The 22,850-nt window shown below is 38.7% G+C and overlaps 1 protein-coding gene and 1 pseudogene across 1 annotated transcript in view; both read right to left on the reverse strand.

Annotated features, from left to right (window-relative positions):
* Positions 1-6,244: 6,244 nt before the first annotated feature.
* LOC107967885 (eukaryotic initiation factor 4A-I-like) lies at positions 6,245-9,687 on the reverse strand (annotated as a pseudogene).
* Positions 9,688-17,730: 8,043 nt separating this feature from the next.
* Positions 17,731-22,850, reverse strand: part of ALG5 (ALG5 dolichyl-phosphate beta-glucosyltransferase) — a 50,476-nt gene continuing 45,356 nt past the window's right edge. The window contains exons 9-10 of the mRNA XM_001144830.6: positions 20,408-20,493; positions 17,731-17,950 (exon numbers count right to left, since the gene is read on the reverse strand). Coding sequence (XP_001144830.2) covers positions 17,835-17,950; positions 20,408-20,493 — 202 coding nt within the window. The 3' untranslated portion in view covers positions 17,731-17,834. The remainder of the gene's footprint in view (positions 17,951-20,407; positions 20,494-22,850) is intronic.

A 22,850-nucleotide genomic window follows, 5' to 3' on the forward strand; every position in this document is an offset into this window, starting at 1 on the left:
GAGGGTTTTAAAATTAAAACCTCCATTTGTTTTTCTCTTTACATAATCAGCCTGTGGGAAGAGAAAAGTAACCATAGTTGAAAACATTAGTGGGCCCAAATCTCATCCTACCTACATCTGGAGTGGTATGATAATCTGTCCTCTTCTGATTAGGGCTTGTATTTGATAGGTTCTTCTAATGCTTCTTTTATTTTATTTTTATTTATTTATTTTTTTTGAGACGGAGTTTCCCTCTGTTGCCCAGGCTGGAGTGCAATTGCGCAATCTCGGCTCACTGCAACCTCCGTCTCCCGGGTTCAAGCGATTCTTCTGCCTCAGTCTCCCTAGTAGCTGGGATTACAGGCAGATGCCACAATGCCCAGCTAATTTTTTTATTTTTAGTAGAGATGGGGTTTCACCATGTTGATCAAGGCTGGTTTTGAACTCCTGATATCAGGTGATCCACCCGCCTCGGCCTCCCAAAGTGCTGGGATTACAGGTGTGAGCCACTGCGCCTGGCCAATACTCCTTTTATTTTAAAAAGGACAAGTTAGACACTAGTTTGCATGCATAGCTGATTGATTCTCCTGCAGTGGGGTCATAGCTCCCCATTTGTGATGCCAGAAGATTGCCTGTGGAATCACAGGACCCTTCCAATGCTCTGTTATGCTATAAAAAGACCAGAACTTTTACATTTTAAATTAAAAGAATATCTGTGCATTTTTTAAAAATAATAAAACAAAACCAGTAGTTGTGGCAGTAGTAGCTGGTAGTGGTGGTAACAGTAATAACAGGACTGGGGAAAAAAGTTAAATGCCTATTTTAGTTTTCAAAATTAAACTTTTTAGGCCGGGCATGGTGGCTTACACCTGTAATCTCAGCAATTTGGCAGGCCGAGGTGGGCAGATCGCTTGAAGCCAGTAGTTTGAGACCAGCCTGGGCAATATGGCAAAACCCCTTCTCTAAAAAAAAAAAAAAAAAAAAAAAAAATTAGCCGGGCCTGGTGGCACGCACCTGTAGTCCTAGGTACTCGGGAGGCTGAAGTGGGAGGATCGCTGGAGACTGGGAGGTGGAGGCTGCAGTGAGCTGAGATCATGCCACTGCACTCCAGCCTGGTTGACAGAGTGAGGCTCTATCTCAACAAACAAATAACAACAACAACAACAAAATTAGAATTTTCATTTTGAGATACCTATAGATTTACATGGGTTATGGACTGAATGTTTGTGTCTCTCTAAAATTCTTATGTTGAAATCCTAACCCCCAATATGATTGTATTAGGAGGTGGGCCTTCGAGAGGTAATTAGGTCATGAGAGTAGAGCCTTCATGAATAGGATTAGTGTCCTTATAATAGAGAACCCACTCTCCCTCTCTGCCAAATTAGAGCGCAAAGAGAACACAGCTTACTGCAAATGAGGAAGAGTCCTTCACCAGACCATGGATCTGTTGGCACCTTGACCTTGGACTTCCCAACCTCCAGAAATGTGAGAAATAAATGTATGTTGTTTAAGCCACCCCAGTATATAGTGTTCTGTTATAGCAGCCTGAACAATGACAAAATGCAATTTTAAGAAATTATACAGAAAGATCTCAGTGTTCTTTGCCCAGTTTCCCCCAGTGGTAGCATCCTGCAAAACTATGGTATAAGACCAAAACCAGGATATTTACACTGATACAATTAAGATACAGGACATTTCCATCACCACAGGATCCCTCCTGCTGCTTCTTTATAGCCACACCCACTTCTTTCCTACTCCAACACTTTCACTAATCATTAATTCATTCTCTATTTCTATAAATCTGTCCTTTCAATAATGTTTTATAAATGGAATCATACGGTATGTATGCTTTTTTTCCACTCAGCATAATAATCTGGAGATTAATTAAGGCTATTGAGTATATCAATAATTGTCCCTTTTGGTTGCTGAGTAGTATAGCATGGTACGGATACACTCCAGTTTGTTTAACCATTCATCTGTAGGAGGACTTCTGGGATATTTCCAGTTTGTGGCTATCATGAGTAAAGCTGCTATAAACATTTATGTAAAGTTTTTGTGTGAACATAAATCTTCATTTCTTTGAGATAAATGCACAAGAGCACAATTGCTGGGTCATGTAATAGTTGCATGTGTTGTTTTTAAAGAAATTGCCAAAATACTTACCAAAGTGGCCATACCATTTTACATGCCCACCGGCAATATATGCATCATCTAGTTTCTCTGCATCCTTGTCAGCATTTATCATTGTCATGATTTTTTGTTTTAACCATTCTGCTAGGGGTATAGTAGATATCTCATTGTGGTATTAATTTGTGTTTTGGTAATGGCTAATGATGTTGAGTATGGTTTCATGTGCTTCTTTGTTACCTGTATATCTTTCTTTGGTAGACATCTCTTTGTACTTTTGACCATTTTTAAATCGAATTGTTTATTTATTTACTTTTTTACTGTTGAGTTTTAAGATATCTTAATATATTTAAGATACTAGTTCTTTGTTGGATATGTGGGTTTGGGGTATTTTCTTCCACTCTCTAACTTGTCTTTTCATCCTCTTAACAGGGTGTTTCATCGAGCAAGAGGTTTTAATTTTGATGAAGTCCAATTTAATTTTTCCTTTTATTGATTGTGACTTAGGTATAAAGTATAAGATCTCTTTGTCTAGTTCTAGATCCCAAAGATTTTCTCCTGTGTTTTTCTTTCCAAAAGTCTGACATTTTACATTTAAGCTATGACCCATTTTGAGTTAAGTTTTGTGTAAGGTGTGAGACTTAGGTTGTTCAATTTTTGCCTATAAATGTCCAGTTTTCCCAGTACCAATTGTTCAAAAGACTGTGTCCTTCACTAAAGTGCAATTGTACCTTCATTGAAAATCAGTTGGGTCCAGGTATAGCAGCTCACTTGTAATTTCAGCATTTTGGGAAGCCAAGGTGGGAGGATTGCTTGAGGCCGGGAGTTTGAGACCAGCCTAGGCAACATTGAGAGATCCTGTCTCTACTAAATGTTTTTAAAAAATCAGTTGGGCATGTTCATATGGGCCTATTTCTGGGTTATCTATTCTGTTCTGTTGATTGATCTGTATCTATCTATCCACCAATAGTGTCAATCTTGATTACTGTAGCTATCTAATAAGTTTTGAAGTCAAAAAGGTTGATTCTTCCTCCTTTTTCAAAATTGTTTTAGTTATTCTAGTTCCTTTATCTTTTCATATAAATTTTAGAATAATCTTGTCTACATCTACTAAAATTCTTGCTGAGATTTTGATAGAAATTGTATTAAGCCTGTACATCAATTTTGGGAGAATTGACATCTTTACTATGTTGAGTCTTCCAATTTAGGAATATGGTATATGTCTCTCCATTTACTTAGATCTTCTTTGATTTCTTTATCAGCATTGTAGAGTTTTGTGTATACATGATTTACACCTATTTCCTCTTTTTTTGGTTGATTATAAATGATATTGCATGTATAATTTCAGTGTCCATGTGTTCATTGCTAGTATATATAAATACAATAAATTTTTGTATGTTTATCTTGTATTCTGTGACTTCATTTTTTTTATTTTTTATTTTTTGAGACAGAGTTTTGCTCTTGTTGCCCAGGTTGCAGTGCAATAGCGCAATCTTGACTCCCTGCAATCTCTGCCTCCGGGGTTCAAGCGATTCTCCTGCTTCAGCCTCCCGAGTAGCTGGGATTACAGGCGCGTGCCACCATAACTGGATAATTTTGCATTGTTAGTAGAGATGGGGTTTCTCCATGTTGGTCAGGCTGGTCTCAAACTCCTGACCTCAGGTGATCCACCTGCCTCAGCTTCCCAAAGTGTTGGGATTACAGGCATGAGCCACTGCGCCCAGCCTCTGTGACTTTAATGAATTCACTTATTAGTTCTAGGTGGATTTTTTTTGATAGGTTCCTTAGAATTTTCTATGTAGACAATCATGTGATCTACAAATACAGAGTTTTTATTTCTTCCTTTCTGGTCTGTATGTCTTTTATTCCCCTTTATTGACTAAAACTTCCAATACTATATTGAATAAGAATGTGGTAAGAGTAGACATCCTTGCCTTGTTCCTGCCCTAAGAGGAAAATACTCAGTTTTTCACCATTAAGTATAATGTTTTATGTAGGTTTTATGTGCTTACATTTTATCAAGTTGAGGAAGTTCCCCTCTATTTCTAGTTTTCTGAGGGTTTTATTGTGAATGGATGTTGAACTTTGTCAAATGGTTTTTGTGGGAATCAATTGATATAATCATATAATTTTCTTCCTCAGCCTGTTAATATAATGAATTATGTTGATTGTTTTTCAAATAATGAGCTAGCTTTGCAGATGTATAATAAATCACACTTGGTCGTGATGGGTAAATCTTTTAAAATATTCCCAAATTCTATTTGATAATATTTTATTAAGGATTTTCATGCCTGTATTCATGAGAGATACTGGTCTGTAGTTTTCTTTTCTTGTTCTCTTGTTCTGGTTTTTGGTATCTGTTCTGTTTTCTGGAAGAGAGTATGTAGAACTGGTGTTAATTCTTTTTCTTTAAATGATTGGTAAAATTTTCATGTAAAACTGTCTGAGAGAGAAGTATTGAAATCTCCAACTATAATTCATCTGTTTTTCCTTGCACTTGTGTCCGTTTTGCCTCATGCATTTTGCAGATCTGTTGTTTGGGACACGCACACTTGATTTCTATGTTTTCTTGGTGGATTGAATCTTTTTTACTACATAATATCCCACTCTGAGTCTAGTAATTTGCTTTGATATAAAGTCTTTTATCTGATATTATAATAGCCACTCCTGCTTTCCTTTGATTAAAGTTTGTATGATATCTTTTTCCATTTTATACTTTCAACCTGCTTATATTGTTATATTTGTAGTGAGTTTCTTGCAGACAGCATAGAGTTAGGTCATGTTTTTAAATACTCTCTGCTAATCTCTTTTACTTGAATTTAGATTAGTTATATTTAATGTAATATATTCTTGATATGCTTAAGGCTTAAATCTGTCATTACTTTTGCTTGTTTTATGTCTGGGTTTTGTTTGTCTTTTCTTTTTTTGAAATAGGGTCTTACTCTGTCACCCAAGCTGGAGTGCAGTGGTGCAATCATGGCTCACTGCACCTCAACTCCTGGGCTGAAGTCATCTTCTTGCCTCAGCCTCCCAAGTAGCTGCGGCTACAGGTGCATGCCACCAAGCCTGGCTATTTTATTTATTTATTTATTTTTATTGAGATGGGGTGTCACTATGTTGATCAGGCTAGTCTCAAACTCCTAGTCTCAAGCAATCCTCCAGCCACAGCCTTCTAAAGTGCTGGGATTACACACATGAGCCATCATGTCTGGCCTTCTGTTTTGTTTTATATTTCTGTTTTCTTTTTCTGCCATCCTGTGGTTAGATGAACAATTTTTAGAATTCAATTTTTGTTTATTCATAGTGTTTTTGAGGATATCTATTTATATAGCTTTTTCGTGATTTCTCTAGGTATTACATTATACATAACTCATCACATTTTACTGGTGTTATTTTACCAGTTGGAGAGAAGTATAGAAACGTATCTGTTTTTGTCCCTTTACCTTCCCTCATTTATAACAATCTTATATACTTCCTCTGCATACGTTTAAAACTACATCAGTGTTACAATTTTTGCTTCCACAATCAATTTTAAAAACTCAAAAGGAGAAGGAAAGTTTATTTATTTAGTTTAGTTTACCATATGCCTTCTTTCTCCCTGATGTTTCAAGGTTCCCTTTTTGGTTTTTTGGCAGTTTCTAAGACATTTTATTTAAAATTTTGCATTTGTTTCCTGAATCAATAAATACTATACAACACAATGTAAACATGGCTACCATTTTCTGTTCCCTGCTTCCCCCTACCTGGGCACAATCCCCTGGCAACCTTACTCAGGAGTTTTAGGGGTTCTCCCTCCAGATTTGGTCCAGAAAATGAGGTTGAGTGACATAGTCCCTCGAATCACTTTCAAAGGAGGTCAGCTGAGGTGAGGAGTGTGCTCTCTCTGGGATCTGGAGGTTACTAGATTGGGGAAATGGATTAGTGATTTTTGGGAGAAGGGCTGGTGCCTGGGGCAAGGGCCTACCCCAAAGAAAAGGGTGTCTAAAATGTTCACGTTTCCTTCTTTTGCCTCAAAAAGTGACATTTATTCAAAGAAAAAAAATGACAAGATGTCCATCCCTTGGCTCCCCTTCCCTCCCCACCCCTGCTGCTCCTCAGCCCCTCGAGACTGAACCCTGGCTGGGGCTAGGAAGCAGGACAACCCCTCAGGTGAGGTCAGCAACATTGAGGGGCATTTCCTCAATGGAGGTGTTGTAGAAGATCTCGATGTCTCAAAGAGTCCTCTTGTCTTCTGCCACCATGTTAATAGCCACACCTTTATGGCCAAACTGTCCACCTCGACCGATTCTGTGGATATAGTTTTCCCTGTTCGTGGGAAGGTCGTAGTTGATGACTAAAGAAAACTGCTGCACATCAATGCCTCTGGGCAGCAGGTCAGTGGTAATCAAAACTCTGCTAGAGCCAGAACGATACTCCCTCATGACCACATCTCGTTCCTTTTGGTCCATATCTCCATGCATGGCAGAGACAGTAAAATCTTGGGCATGCATTTTCTGGGTTAGCCAGTCCTCCTTCCTTCAGGTGTTGATGAAGATGACTGCCTGGGTGATGGTCAGGGTTTCATTCAAGTCACACAGTTGTGTCCAGCTTCCACTCCTTTTGTTCCACGTTGATGTATAATTGGTGGATACCCTTCAGGGTTAACTCTTCCTTCTTGACAAGAATCCGAATGGGGTCCCTCATGAACTTCTTGGTCACCTCAAGTACATCAGAAGGAATTGTAGCTGACAGCAAAACTACCTGGATGTTGCTATTGAGCATTTGGAATATGTCACAGATCTGGTCCTTGAATCTATGGCTTAACATTTCGTCAGCTTCGTCCAGTACAAACATCTTGATGTATTTAGGAGACAGATATCTCCAGTTAAGCATGTCAGACACACGGCCAGGGGTACCCATGATGATATGGGGAGCTTCCATCTGCAGTTTCTGTACCTTAGCACACATGTTGATGCACCTAATACAGGCATGACAGGAGACACCCATGTAGTCTCCCAGTGCTGTGATCACCTTCTGTATCTGCTAAGCCAATTCTCGAGTAGGTGCTAGGACCAAGGCCTGGGTGGCCTTTAGATCTAATTCAATCTGCTGCAGAATCAATATGGCAAATGTGGCCATTTTCGCAGTCCCAGATTGGGCTTGAGCAATCACATCATAACCCTTGGTCAAGGTAGAATGGCTCACTACTGGATGGCAGAGGGCTTCCCAAAACCATGGGCATAGGTGCCACAGAGGAGGGACTCCAAGAAGCTCATGTCATCAAAGCTGTCAACAATCTCATTCCAGTTACTCTCGATGATGCCTTCAGGCTCCATCCCATCAGGGCCATTGTCTCTGGATCAGGAATCCTGACTCGCTCATGATCCTTAGAAACTAGCCAAGGTTCCCTTTTTTATTGTCTCCTTTCTATTTAGAGAATTTTGCTTAGCCATTCTTTCACGGTAGGTCTGTGGGTATTAAATTCTGTTAGCTTTCTTTCCTCTGAGAATGTTTTGATTTCCCTTTCATTCTTGAATTATTATTTTTTTTGCTAAGTATAGGATTCTCTGTTGATTCTCTGTTGATGTTGATGTTGACATGACCTTCTGATCACCATGATTTCTGATGATAAATTAATTCTCTGTCATTCTAATGGTTTTCTTCTGATAAAGTGTCATTAGTTTTCAGCAGTTTAAGTATGATGTGTTTTGGTGTGGATATCTTTGGGTTGATCCTATTAACAGCTGAATCTGTAGGTTTTCATCTATCGTCAAGTTTGGGAAGTTTTCAGTCATTATTTCTTCAAGTATTTTTTCAGCCCTTTCAGGGATTCTAATGACACAAATGCTAGATCTTTTTTATATATAGTCTCACAAGTTTTTGAGGTTCTGTATTTTTTGTTCAATTTTCTCTCTTTTGATCAGATTGTTCTATTTTCTAGTTTACTGATTGTTTCCTCTGTCCCCTTCATTCCACTATCAAGTTCATTCACTGAGCTTTTCATTTCAGTTATTCTATTTTTAAGTTCTAAAATTTCCACTTGGTTCTTCTTTATACTTCTATTTATTTGCTGAGGCTTTCTATTTTCTTCATTTGCTTTAAGAACGTTTGCAATTACACTGAAACTGTTTTGTCATGGCTGCTTTAAAAAAATCTTGGCCAGATAATTCTATTATCTCTATAATCTTATTATTGGCATCTATTGATTATCCTTTTTTATTCAAGTGAGTTTACTTGGTTCTTGGTTTGATAAGTGATTTCCTTTTAAATCTGGATTTCTAAATGTTTGGAGACTTTGGGTCTTATTTGAACCTTTTGTTTTAGCTGGCTTTTCCTGATACCACTCCATTGCCAGGTAGAGGTGTAAGTACAGATGCCCCACTAGGTCTCTCTACAGACACCAGAGAGGAGGACTACTACTGGTGTTGGGCAGGGGTGAGAGGTCTGGCTTACTACAAGGTCTTCACTGTCACTGTGATGGGGGCAGCCTCATCACCACTGGGCCACGAGAGAAACAAAACCTACTCTGACACATGACTAACTCTCTGCTTGGCCTCCTCTGACACCACCCCAATAAACACTTGTTACTGCCGGGTAGGGGTGAAGACCACACCTCCCTGATGGTCTCCACTGATATCATAGGAGTGGAGGACTCATTACAGGCTAGCAGGGATAAAAGTCCTGCACCCTACTTGTCTTCTCTGACATCACCCCAGTAGGGTGTTTGGTGACTAATTACAGCCTCATTAGAATTTGAGTTGTCTCCCCGCTCAGTCTTTGCTGGTATCAGTTGGGGAGTGGCCACCACTTTTCTGTAGTATTGGTTGGAGTAGAATAGTTCTTGTCTAAATGTTTTTTTGTCTTGTAAGCCTGCCCCTTTCTCGGTCTTTTGGCAAGAGAGGCATTTATTGGGTCTTTTTCTTTTTGTCCATGTCCATTGGCATTTCCAGGTTGCCAGCTTCAGCTTCAAGTCTGGGATATAAGAGACAAACAAACAAACAAAACAAACAAAAAACAAAAACAAACAAACAAAAAACAAGGAACTCACCTTTATGTCATTCCTTGGGCCTCAAGTTCCCTAGCCAGTTTGCCTTCTTCTTTTCACCTTTCAGAGTATAATTATGTTTGTTGTATATATAATGTCCACTGTTTTTAGTTGTACTTAGTAGGAGGAATAGGGGAAATTACATCTACTACTCTGTCTTCCCAAAAGTGGAATTCCTTACTTTACTTGCTTTTTTCCTCATCATATAATTATCATGATTCAACAGGCCCTTTCACTAAAATTCATAAGAAAACATTTCTATAGATCTCAAAAAATACAATGTAAAATATAAATGTGTAGGATTGCTATCCTGTTTCAGAAGATTGACAAAGATCAGGCTGGGCATGGTGGCTCATGCCTGTAATCCCAGCACTTTGGGAGGCCAAGATGGGCGGATCGTCTGAGGTCAGGAGTTTGAGACCAGCCTGACCAACATGATGAAACCCCGTCTCTACTAAAAATACAAAAATTAGCCAGGCATGGTGGCACGTGCCTGTAGTTCCAGCTACTCGGGAGGCTGAGGCAGGAGAACCACTTGAACCCAGGAGATTGCAGTGAGCTGAGATCACACCACTGCACTCTAGCAGGGGAGACAGAGCAAGACTCTGTCTCAAAAAAAAAAAAAAAAAAAAAAAAGAGGCAAAAAACGAAAAAGAATGACAAAGATCAAAAGGAACTGACAGTATATAAACTATCTTCCCAGATGGAGGTGATTTTACTTACATTGTAATTGTGCATTGTGCATGCGGAGTCCCATAGAGATGCAACAATTTAGGGGAAATTTTCCTAATTTTAGACTGCAAAGATTCATCCTTCCTCAGAACATATCTGGCTTCTTGATCTCATATTATTTGCATTGCAATTTAAATGTTTAACATATTCCTTTCTTTCTAAGTAGATCCCTCGAGAATAGACATTTTTTTAAAGTAGAAGTGCTAGGCATTCAATCATTGAGTGGATGATGGAAGGACTTACACTTCATAGTGTATATAGTGCGATGTTAAGGACTTTTATTTTCCTTACAATTTTATTTCGAAAGATTTAAATAAATTCACACCACTGGAGAGTTGGGACATGTTTTGCAATTACTATGGCTTTGGGGCCCTAGGTTTTACTATTTCTGCGATGACAGAAAAAGCTGCAGTGACATTCATCTACCCTGCACACAGGTACATGTTGTTACTGTAATATTAATGGGTCAGAGATATAGACCTTATGACTTTGTTTTCCCCAGCAGTATTTTTTGGTTTTTTTTTTTTTTTTTTGAGATGGAGTTTCACTCTTTCACCCAAGTTGGAGTGAAGTGGCATGATCTTGGCTCACTGCAACCTTCATCCCCCGGGTTCAAGTGATTCTCCTGCGTCAGCATCCCGAGTAGCTGAGATTACAGGTGCCCGCCACCAGGCCCGGCTAATTTTTGTATTTTTAGTAGAGACAAGGTTTTGCCATGTTGACCAGGCTGGTCTCAAACTCTTGACCTCAAGTGATTTACCCGCCTCTGCCTCCCAAAATGCTGGGATTATAGGCGTGAGCCACCGCGCCTGGCCCCAGCAGTATTTTTGAGGTGCATTGTGATACTGCTCAGGTAAGGACCTCTTTTGTTCCCCTTTGTCCTTTCTCAGTACTATCAGAATTTAGACAGGATCAAATCTAGGTAAAGTATTATGTTTTGTGGCCATCAAAATACTAACTGGAGTTTTACTTCAAAATCAGTGAATCAAAAAGATATCACTTCTTAGAGTCTCTTATTGGATTAATAAAATAAATTTATCAGTTTGTGGATTTGGCACTTTTGAGACTGCACAAAAACAAACAAAAAACTGCACAAAAACACAAAGCATTTTTGAGACTGCACAAAAACAAAAACAAAGCAGTCCTCTAGACTTCTTCTTCAGGGGATTTAATTGTCAATAAAAAGGATAACCTCGTTCATAGAATTATTTTTTCGATGAGTGAATTGAAATGGTAGCATTATCTAACCATTTCCTTTATTGAACAATCACAATTTAGGATGCTGTAGAGACAAACAAATAAAATAAAGGCAAAGTTTCTGCTCTTAAGGAAATTATAACTGATATGGTTTAGTTTTGTGTCCCCACCCAAATCTCATGTCAAATTGTAATCCCTAGTGTTGGAGGAGGGACCTGGTGGGAGATGATTGGATCTTAGTGGTAGATTTTCCCCTTGCTGTTCTCATGATAGTGAGTGAATTCTCAAGAGACATGGATGTTTAAAAGTGTATGGCGCCTCTCCGTTTGCTCTTTTCCTCCTTCTCCAGACATGATTGTAAGTTTCCTGAGGCCCTTCACCTTCTGCCATGATTGTAAGTTTCCTGAGGCCTCCTCAGTTATGCTTCCTGTACACCTGTGGAACTATGAGTCAATTAAACCTCTTTTTTTAAAAAAATAAATTACTCAGTCTCAGGTAGTTCTTTATAGCAATCTGAGAAAGGACTAATAAAATAACTGAATAAAGAAGGTGGAACATAGAACTGGAGAATCAACTACGAGTAGAAGTACAGTGCACCCCTGAACGATGCAGGGGTTTGGAGTGCTAACCCCTGTGTAGTTGATAATCCATTAACTTTGACTCCCTCAAAACTTAACTACTAATAGCCTGCTATTGACTGGAAACTTTACCGATAACATAGTGTATTAACACATATTTCGTAAATTATATGTATTATATATTGCGTTCTTACAATAAAGTATGCTAGAGAAAAGAAAATGTTATTAAGAAAACCATAAGTAAGAGAAAATATATTTAACATTCATTAAGTGGAAGTGAGTCGTCATAAAGGCCTTCATTCTTGTCTTCACATTGAGTTGGCTGAGGAGTAAGAGGAGGGGTTGGTCTTGCTGTCTCCCAGGTGACAGAGGCAGAAGAGGTGGAGGAGGTGGAAGGGGAGGCAGGAGAGGCAGGCACCCTTGGTGTAACTTCATGGAAATATTAATATATCATAATTCTGTTCTGATTTTTTTTCATTTCTCTGAAAATGTTTCTCTACAGTACCAATCCTTCTTCTACCATTTGCTTTAGTTTCAGTGCCCATATTGTGGAAGGGTCCAAGTTGTAAAAGAAGTCACAAGCAGACTTCAATAATTGGAGTCCTGCTTCTTGTATGTCTTCTTCTGCATCATCTGGCACTGGTTCAGAAGCACTCATCTTCATCAAGTCATCTTCTGCTAACTCCACTGGTGTTGTCTCTATTACCTGTTGAATTTCTCCAACATCCATATCTCAAAACTGTTCACCTGCCATCTTTTTTTTTTTTTTTGCCCTATCCACAATCTCTTTCATGATTTCTTTGATTGGCTCTGTCATAAATCCTGTGAAGTCATGCACAACATCTGGACACAGTTTTCTGCAGGAATTATTGTTTCATACTTGGTGACTTTCACAGCTTTTATTTTTCTATAACGATGGCTTGCATCTTCAATGGTATAATTCTTTCAGACTTTTTTTTTTTTTTGAGAGACAGGGTCTTGCTCTGTTCCCCAGGCTGGAGTGCAGTGGTGTGATGACAGCTCACCACAGCCCCAAACTCCTGGGCTCAGGCAGTCCTCCATCCTCAGCCTCCCGAGTAGTGAGGACTACTGGCTGCACCAACCACCATGCCCAGCTAATTTTTAATTTTTTTGTAGAGATGGGATCTTGTTATGTTGCCCAGGCTGGTATTGAACTCCTGACCTCAAGTGATCCTCCCACCTCGGCCTCCCAAAGTGCTGGGATTACAGACGTGAGCCACCAGACCCCAACCCCTTCCAGCCTTTCATGTCCTGTTGGGCTTTTGTTCTAGCATTGACAATCCTTTCTACAGAGAACTGTGTGTAATGAGCCTTCAAGGTCCTATGACTCCCTGATGTAAAGGCTGAATTAGAGACATTGTGTTTGGGGGCAAGTAGACAACTGCTAAGCCTTCCGTGTTGAACTCATGACGTTCTGGGTGATCAGGGGCATTGTCCAATGTCAAAAGAACCTTAAAAGGCAATTTCTCACTGGCAGGGTACTTTTTGACTTCAGGGACAGAACGTCAATGCAGGCAATCCAGAGAAAGGGTTATCATTGTCCAGGCCTTCTTGTACAACCAGAAGACTGGGAGCTGATGTTTATCATTTCCTTTCAGGATTTAGCAGCTTTACAGATAAGGGCAGTCCTGATCATAAACCCGATTGCATTTGTACAAAACAGCAGTTAGCCTGTTTCTTCCTGCCTTAAATCCTGGTGCTTGCTTCTCTTCCTAATAAATGTCCTTTGTGGCATTCCACCCCCCCACCCCCCAGATTAGGGCACTTTCGTCTGCATTAAAAACCCGTTTAGGCAGATATCCTTTCTCCTCAATGATTTTCTTAATGGTGTTTGGGAACTCGTGTGTTACCTCCTGGATCAGCAGAAGCTGCTTCTCCCTTATCTTGACTTTTTTTTTTAAAAGCCAAACCTCTAAAATGAACCATTCATTTCTGGCATTAAATTCCCCAGCTTTAGATCCTTCACCTTCCTTTAACTTGTCATATGATGACTTTGCCTTTTTGTGAATCATATTAGAGTCTATAGGTATGTCTTTCTTATAGCAATCCTGTACCCACTTAAAAGCTGCATTTTCAATATGAGAGAAAAGGTATTTTGCAAAAATTGCAAGATTTTTGTACCTGCAGATGTAGTAGTGGCAATGGATTCACAAATTTTCTTTTTTTTCCCCCCAATAGTCCTTACACTATTTATTTATTTTTTTGAGACAGTCTCGCTCTGTCACCTAGGTTGGAGTGCAGTGGTGCAATCTCGGTTCGCTGCAACCTCCCTCTTCCGGGTTCAAGTGAGTCTCGTGCCTCAGTCTCCCAAGTAGCTGGGATTACAGGCACCCGCCACCACGCCTGGCGAATTCTTGTATTTTTAGTAGAGATGGGGTTTCACAATGATGGCCAAGCTGGTCTTGAACTACCTCAGGTGATCCGCCTGCCTCGGCCTCCCAAAGTGCTGGGATTATAGGCATGAGCTACCATGCCTGGCTTGGATTCATTTATCTTGAAATGGTGAGCAACCTCAGCTGCAGCCCTCATCTATGGTACGTATCAAGCAATTCAACTTTTTCTTGTAACGTCATGACTTTTCTCTGCTTCTTGGGAGTATTTCCAGCATCACTAATGGTACTTCATATCGGTCCCATGGTGTTATTCAAGGTTTACAGTATTGCACTAAACATGAAAAACACATGAGAACTCCAAGAGCTCAATTTCTACTGTTATATGCAATTTACTGGAGAGATGAACTGCTCATATGGAGATGGTTAGTGTCACACTGCATTTAAGTGGATATTTACAACACCTGAGCTCATGCAATAGCAACAGGAGGTGGCTACGAAATTATTAATTTTATGCAGTTATGATTTAATACTGCATATTTTTTTTTTGAGACGGAGTCTCACTCATGTCACCCACGCTGGAGTGCAGTGGCGTGATCTTGGCTCACTGCAACCTCCACCTCCCCAAGTGATTTTCCTGCCTCAGCCTCCCAAGTAGCTGGGATTACAGGCACCTGCCACCACACCCAGCTAATTTTTGTATTTTTAGTAGAGATGGGGTTTCACCATGTTGGCCAGGCTGGTTTCGAACTCTGACCTCAGGTGATCCACCCACCTTGGCCTCTCAAAGTGATGGGATTACAGGTGTGAGCCACCGCGCACAGCCTAATACTGCATCTTTGTTTAAATTTCTCTCAACTGAATATGTATGGTCTACGTATGCATAAATTTTGATAAATCTCTGAATAGATTCATGTGTATTTTATATAGTAAATTATAGACTAATATCAAAGTCTTTGATAGTATGAAAGATATTAAGAAAAAGGTTATGTCATTAATGCATAAAATACATGTAGATATTAGTTTATCATTTACTACTATAATTTTACAGCAACCTCCTGTTGCTATTTCAAATTTTCACAGATCCCCAAAAACTTTTTCAATACACTTTTTGAAAACAATCCATGTATAAGTGGATCTGTGCAGTTCAAACCTGTGTTATTCAAGGGTCAACCATACATAACTATATGGAGATAGAGGATTACAGATGTCAAGAGACATTATTGTCCATATGTGACCCTCAAGTCAAATGTTTCATATATATCTTATTCTATAAGAACAAGTGAGAAGACTTGACATAGACATGGCCAAGTTGTCTGAGGATCCTCAGGTTATACTGTTTTAATCATGCTCCATGTTCCTTTGTTTCCTATTTTTTATTTCAGTAGAAGCATGAATAATGGCTACTTGTGTAACCCTGGGCAAATTATTTGGCTACTTCGTTCTGTGAAATGCGGGTAATTATACCTGCATGATAGAGTTGTTTGATCAAACCACATAACGCATGCAAAATGTTCATTACTCTTCCTTGTACATACTATAAGGATAGTAGCTGGTGGCCGGGTGCAGTGGCTCACACCTGTAATCCCAACACTTTGGGAGGCCGAAGCGGGGGGATCATCTGAGGTCAGGAGTTCGAGACCAGCCTGGCCAACATGGTGAAACCCCATCTCTACTAAAAATACAAAAAATTTGCCGGGCATGGTGGCAGGCACCTGTAATCCCAGCTACTCGGGAGGCTGAAGCAGGAGAATCGCTTGAACCCGGGAGGCAGCGGTTGCAGTGAGCTGAGATAGTGCCATTGCACTCCAGCCTGGGGGACAAGAGCAAGACTTCATCTCAAAAAAAAAAAAACAAAAAAACAAAAAACATAGTAGCTGTTATTTTGCTATTTCACTCTGCTATTGCTGCATGTAGTTTTTGTTAGCAGATTCTGTAAGTTAACAGGTTAAACTACCTTTTCTCTCTGATTGCCTCAGATTCTGTCCCATATTCTTCTTAGGTAAATCTGTGCTTAGAAAGGTAAGCTGGCATCAATGATATCAGACTTTTCCCTACAGTGTTCACAGACAAAGTACATAAAAAGTATCGTGACTTTCCTTCAATATTCCTATTATGCTTCAAATATGCATTTCTATCTCGTTTATAAAGAGCAATAACAAATTATTTCATTGCCTTTTTATAATTTCATTAAGGATCTTATTTTTGGCTCAAGGCTTATTCTTAAAAATTCTTATGAGCATGGTCTTTTCTTCTCTTTGCTTTCTATTATTCTTGATTTATCCATTTAAGTGACTTTAATGCTCACAAAATCTGGTAGTAAATAAAGTTTATTCATCTCATCATTATTAAGTGTTTACTATATGCTAAGCCCTGTGCTGGAGATACTAATTGTAGTAAGACATGCCTTCTGTTTTTTTTTTTTGAGACAGAGTTTCACTCTTATTGCCTAGGCCGGAGTGCAATGGCGCAATCTCGGCTCACCGCAACCTCTGCCTCGCGAGTTCAGGCGATTCTCCTGCCTCAGCCTCCCAGGTAGATGGGATTACAGGCATGCACCACCACCCCAGCTAATTTTGTATTTTTAGTAGAGACGGGGTTTCTCCATGTTGGGCAGGCTGGTCTTGAACTCCCGATCTCAGGTGATCTGCCTGCCTCGGCCTCCCAAAGTGCTGGGATTACAGGCGTGAGCCACCGTACCCGGCAAGCCTTCTATTTTCAAGAAGCTTATTGTCTACTGCAGATGTGATATTATCGCTGTTGTTCAAACTACTGGAGTTATTTTTAGCTTACTTTTCTACTCAAAAATGTTTTATTCAATGTACTGCCAAAACTTTCTACTTATATGATCCCCAGTTTTCATACCTTCAGAAACTGAAGACTATAGCAGTCATTAACGAGTGTGGGCTTGGGATCCAGACTATGCAGGTTACAATCATGACTCCACTCTTTCCTAAATATGTGACCTTGGGCAGGTCACCCTTTTGTGCTTCAGTTTCCTCTTCTGTTGTGAGTCATTATATATCAAGTGCTTAGAACAGTGGGTGGCATACAGTAAACACTTAATAAATGTCAAACTATTACTAGTTTGTTTCTCTAAGATGGCAGAAACAATCTAATTCTGATTTTGGGGGTTCATTATTTTGTAATTGCTATTAGTTCTTGCAGTATCTCAAAGAGGCTTCTGATGTTACTATGTAAATATATTAATATTATAAAATTGATTGACAGGAACTCCCTCCATCATCCAGGCTAGAGTACAGTGGCACGATCATAGCTCACTGTAACCTTGAACTTCTGGGCTCAAGTGATCCTCCCACCTTGGCCTCCAATGCTAGAGATGAGTAAGACTATAAGGAAATGAACACCTTTGTGACTAAGTCTGTATTCTTGCCTTTAACATATAATTTCCTAAAGTTTCATAGGCTGAAATAGGTTTCTTTGATTTGGATAAATTTATGTACATTTAAACTTATACCCTAGCTTTATTTTTAAATCTCTGAAAACTGTTACATGATTGTAGTTTATAGTTAAGTTCATGAGAGTTATGCAGGCACCTTAGGGTAAGAATAGCTTCTGTCTACAAAAATTATGTTTCTCAGAATTATAATGATAATGAAGCTAAACAAACAAAAGAAAATCTGACTTTTTAAATAAACATCTTTTAAAAATCATTTATATCCAAAGAGATTTATAATTTTTTACTTATGGAAAGTTATTTCTTTAAAATTATCAAAAGGCAGACAATGACAAGAAGTTTATTTCAGCTTTACTTAAAATTTTAGTTTCAAATGAAATGAAATGTGACACTGAAGCATAAGAACACAACTGAAGACTGCAAACAACCTAATTCATTTTCCGAGTTTGCTCAAGCCTCCAGGCACCAGTCAAATATCGAAGTCGTATAAAAAGTAGGTCTTTACCCATTTGTAGCCAGCTCCAGAATGGAACTAATTTAGAACCTGTGATTTAAAAATAATTAAAAACAAATTAGCTTAAATAAACTCAGCAGAAAACGTATCAGTTTAAAGTCAGTCTACATGATCGTTGTGAGCCTTTAGCACCTTAATTTTTTAAATCATAGACCAAAAAGTTAAACAATTTCAAAGCTGAAGTGAGTGGAGTGGTTTTCTCTAAAAACAAAAACAGAACATGTTGAAGTGAAACGAAACTTGAGAGGATCTAAATAGTGAAAATTTCATACGGCCCTACTATAGAAAGGAAGGACTACATATGGTGAGGGCTCTAGAAGTCTAATAAAAAAACTACTCACTGAGTGCTCATTACTGAAAATAATTACATATGAAACAACTAAAGATACAGCACAACAGATAAATATGATTATTTCTACATAAATCCAATCTTAATGATAAAAAATAAAGCCTATGATCAGACTTAAGATAATTTTGTCCAGACCTCTTTGTCTCGGGCTACACAAGAACACCAGCCTAATTAAATATCTGATCCACATATCACAGCAGATTCTTTTTTTGTTTTTTTTAAACAAGATCTTGCTCTGTCACCCAGGCTGTAGTGCAGTGACACGATTATGGCTCACTGTAACCTTGACCTCCCGGGCTCAAACGATCCAGTCCTCCTACCTCAGCCTCCCCAGTAGCTGGGGGTACAGAGGCACGCACCACACCTGCCTAATTTTATAATTTTTTTTATAGAGATGAGGTCTCACTATGTTGCCCAGGCTGGTCTCAAACTCCTAGGCTCAAGTGATCCTCCCAACTTAGGCTCCCAAAGTGCTGGGATTACAGGCATGAGTGACTGCACCCAGCCACAGCAGATTCTTATAACCATTACTTATAGTATATACCTGCAGATAAAGAAGTATCAGGAGGAAGGTTTAACATTTCATTATCATTTTAATTATACTTTATATTTAAAGAAGACCTTTTTCACTGCTCTGAATTTATATGACAGCTTTCTTCTGAAAACATTACCACCAAAGCACTGTAGAGACATTATCGTTTATCAGGGCCAAAAATTATCTTCATCCCACAAATGAGGAAGTTGAGGTACCTACAATTCATATTATAATACAACTATCTCTGTAATGCAAATAAGCAAATGACTAAACATAAAATGGACTTTTACTTTTCCCCACCTCATCTTCCCATAGAGTCTAGGTTGGCCAAAGATCAACACAAATCAACAAAGTTGATCATGATACCCCTGAGTGATCCTTTGACCTGCTTCCCAATCCCCTTTGATTCTAGGCAGCTACTGTGGAGATGAGCTAAGATTTTGTAAACTCAGTTTGATTCAGCAAGACGTAAAGAGGTTTGAATTCATCCTAGACTATACAGTTTGTATAATCTCGAGACTGGTTCTTAACCTTTTTCTGTCCCTAAACATCTGAGGTTACAAAGCAATAATGGTTTACTGCAACAAGGACTCTCACCAGAAGAGCTGGACTTTGAAAAAGTCTCCAGTTGATTATGTCAACTGCTCCCACACTGTGAATTAATTTAGGTTCATTCTAAGGTAAGGAGAAAACTAGAATATGTTTAAAATTCTATACAGCCAGAGCTGTCTAAGCCTTTTTAAATAGGAATTATTAAGATTTATGATAGATTTCAAGTTATTATAGAGTTGGGATCTTTATATTTTTGGATATATGTACAGATATAGTTTTTAAATGGCTCTGGATTGACTGTGGACATTTGGAGTAAAAACACTTTTAGTTATTTATTTTTTCAGATGGAGTTTCACTCGTTGCTCAGGCGGGAGTGCACTGGTGCAATCTTGGCTCACCGCAACCTTTGCCTCCCGGGTTCAAGCAATTCTTCTGCCTCAGACTCCTGAGTAGCTGGGATTACAGGTGCCTGCCACCATGCCCGGCCATCTTTTTGTATTTTTTAGTAAAGACGGGGTTTCACCCTGTTGGCCAGACTGGTCTCGAACTCCTGACCTTAGGTGATCCACCCCCTTGGTCTCCGAAAGTGCTGGGATTACAGGCATGAGGCATGGTGCTCGGCCATAAAAAATTTTTTTATTTCTTATTTAGCTTTGCATAGTGGTTTGCAGGTACCTAATTAATATCCACCTAGTGATAAAAAAAATATAGGAAATGGTGATGCAAAAAATAAATTTATCTATCTCAAAAGACTATCAACCTTCTAACTTCAGATCACCATGACTTTGTCTATTGTAGGAAGTTTTATTGAAGTTTCTTCGACAAGGTAGTAGGCCTACTGAAGGCCCCATGAACAGACAAAAAATATAAAAGGCAGCAAGCCAGATGGAAGGTATTAGTAGGTACTATTCTCCTTGGAACTGGATCTTTGAGTCAAGACAGCTGAGAAGGGCTTGATGAGGGGAGCAAGGAGAACATTAAAGCCAGCTGACTTTACTAAACAACTGTATTATCTGACTCAAGACAATCATACAATAAACAATATACTCACCTTCAATTTCTGTCCAGTTGACAGCAATTTCTGCTATTGGAATTTTAAAGAACTGTGCTATGTACAGTAGTTCTACATCAAATGCCCTAAAATAGAAAATATATTGATATTTATTTTTAAAGACAAATAGAACACAACTACATCTCTACCTTGGCATGTTTTAAAGAAGCTTACATGGCAGATATAAAGCTTATACCATATATCTGAAGATCAGATTCATAGAAATCAAATAATTCAAAGCTGAGTAGTTCAGAAGTTTCAAGTCAAATAATAATTTAGAATATCATTGCATAATATTGTATCTCTATTACAACTCAGAAACTCACAGAGGTAAAACTAGCCTCATGGGTTCCAAGAAAAAATTTAATCCTGGAAAATTTCAAGATTGATGGTTTTCAATCCTAACCTTAACTGGACTAGCTCAAGGTAAAGAACTGACATTTTCAACTAATTCAGAGAGCTGATAAAACAAAACTCTGAGATGCTCTAGTTGAGACTGTTTTACATTACTTTAGAGTTGGTTGCCTATTTTCTTCTACCATCAGAGGATCCAGATTACTTTTCTAATAGTGTCCCCGGGGCCTTCCTTGTCTTTTCTGTTCCCCTTCCCTGTGGTGTCCTGCACAATATAATACTGGCAACTATTGAAAGTAAAAAGCTACTTTGGACTAGTCTGAAATACTCTTTGGGTATAATTAATACATACATAGGAATCTGATACATTGTCTTACTTGTCCTAATATATACTGTTAAAACCATTTCCAGTCGAAATCTCCAGTGTATCCTTCCTTCCACTTACGAAAGGTCTTTCTTAAAGCCTCTTTTCAGTCAGTGCCTGGGCTTAGGTCAAACCTGCTTTCCTTAAAGGTTCTGAATCCTGACTCATAAATTTTCCTGGATTCTGCTTACAAAATTTCTGTGAACTAGTTGCTTCTCTCACTGGTATTAAAGCTCAGGAAGAAAAGCACCACTGCCTGTTAAATCTTCTTCATCGTCATTGAAACTGTCTAAAGTCCTTGACTGTTTCGCCTTCATCCATGAGTCAGTCCCCACTTTCTAGACTGCACAGAGCACAGTTCAAACTTCTAGGGCCTGGTTGTAAAATATTATTAATACAGACAAGAAAATGCCTAAAGTCCACTTATATTTGATTTCTCCAATCCCAGACAACTTGAATTTGGGAGATTTTTTGGTTTTTTGCCACAATACCATAATCATCCATTAGGTAAATAGTTTAAATTCCAAGTATTATGATAAAACCACTTATAAAAGTGGGTTGTATATTAAAACTTTCGTCCCCTAGAATTGTGATACTTATGAAAAAAGAAATAATTTCAATATTAAGCCTGGTGCTTAACCCTTAACTTTCCTTTTAACACAAAAACAAAATATTAGCTAGTGGGCTGAGTTAGTTCCAATGATACTTGATAACCTGAACAAGATTATTATATATTATTTCTAAGGATATCAGTATATAGCTAGTGACTTATCAAATACACAAAACAATTGAGTAAAAAAGAGTGGGGTGGTTAAATGAAATCACTTTATATTAAAAAAAAAAATCCTAGACCAAAAGAGTTTTTCGGTTTTGTTTTAAACAGGGTCTTACTCTGTCACCCAGGCTGGAATGCAGTGGCGCAATCAGGGCTCACTGCAGCCTCGACCTCCCTGGACTCAGGTGATCCTCCCACCTTTGCCTCCTGAACATCTGGGAGCATAGGCCCAGATATTCCTTACTAGTCCTATAATTTTATCTTCTTCTTTTCTAGTTTTGTTCTTTTGAGATTTCCTCAATTTTATTATCTAGCCCTCTTTTTGAATTTTCATCTCTGTGCCACCATGCCTGGTTAATTTTTGTATTTTTTGCAGAGAAGAGGTTTCATTATGTATCCCAGGTCTTGAACTCCTGGGCTCAAATGATCCGCCTGGCTTGACCTCCCAAAGTCCTGAGATTACAGGCTTGAGCCACTGTGTCTGACCCAAAATTAAATTATGTCTTTCTCCTCTTAAACATTTTAGAAGACATGAAGATATTTATTACACATACAAAAAAATGCAGCTCATATCATCATATTATAAGTGCCCAGTCTGTTACCTAAGCAAACATTTTAACTAAAATACCAAGTACTTCTACACAGAGCCTTATGTTATTAGGGGGAAACAGTATAAGGGTTATTCTCCAACTAAGATGCCTTCATTTGTTTATGCAAATATGGGTTGGGCTGAGCCACTGTGTTTTCTTTTCTTACTCAGTTCCTGGTACAGCTGTTATCTCACTAACAGATTCCTAAAGGACAAAAAATATGCTGAGACCCTGTTAAACCCACCAGATGGACATGAACCCCACTGCTGCCTCCTGCAGCCCTATCAAAATTAACACAACAATATGGAATAAACATATAAGAACAAAGATGGGAGGAAATGATAATAAAAATAAAAAAAA

Source organism: Pan troglodytes, chromosome 14, assembly GCF_028858775.2.
Source record: "Pan troglodytes isolate AG18354 chromosome 14, NHGRI_mPanTro3-v2.0_pri, whole genome shotgun sequence".
Classification (NCBI taxonomy): domain Eukaryota; kingdom Metazoa; phylum Chordata; class Mammalia; order Primates; family Hominidae; genus Pan; species Pan troglodytes.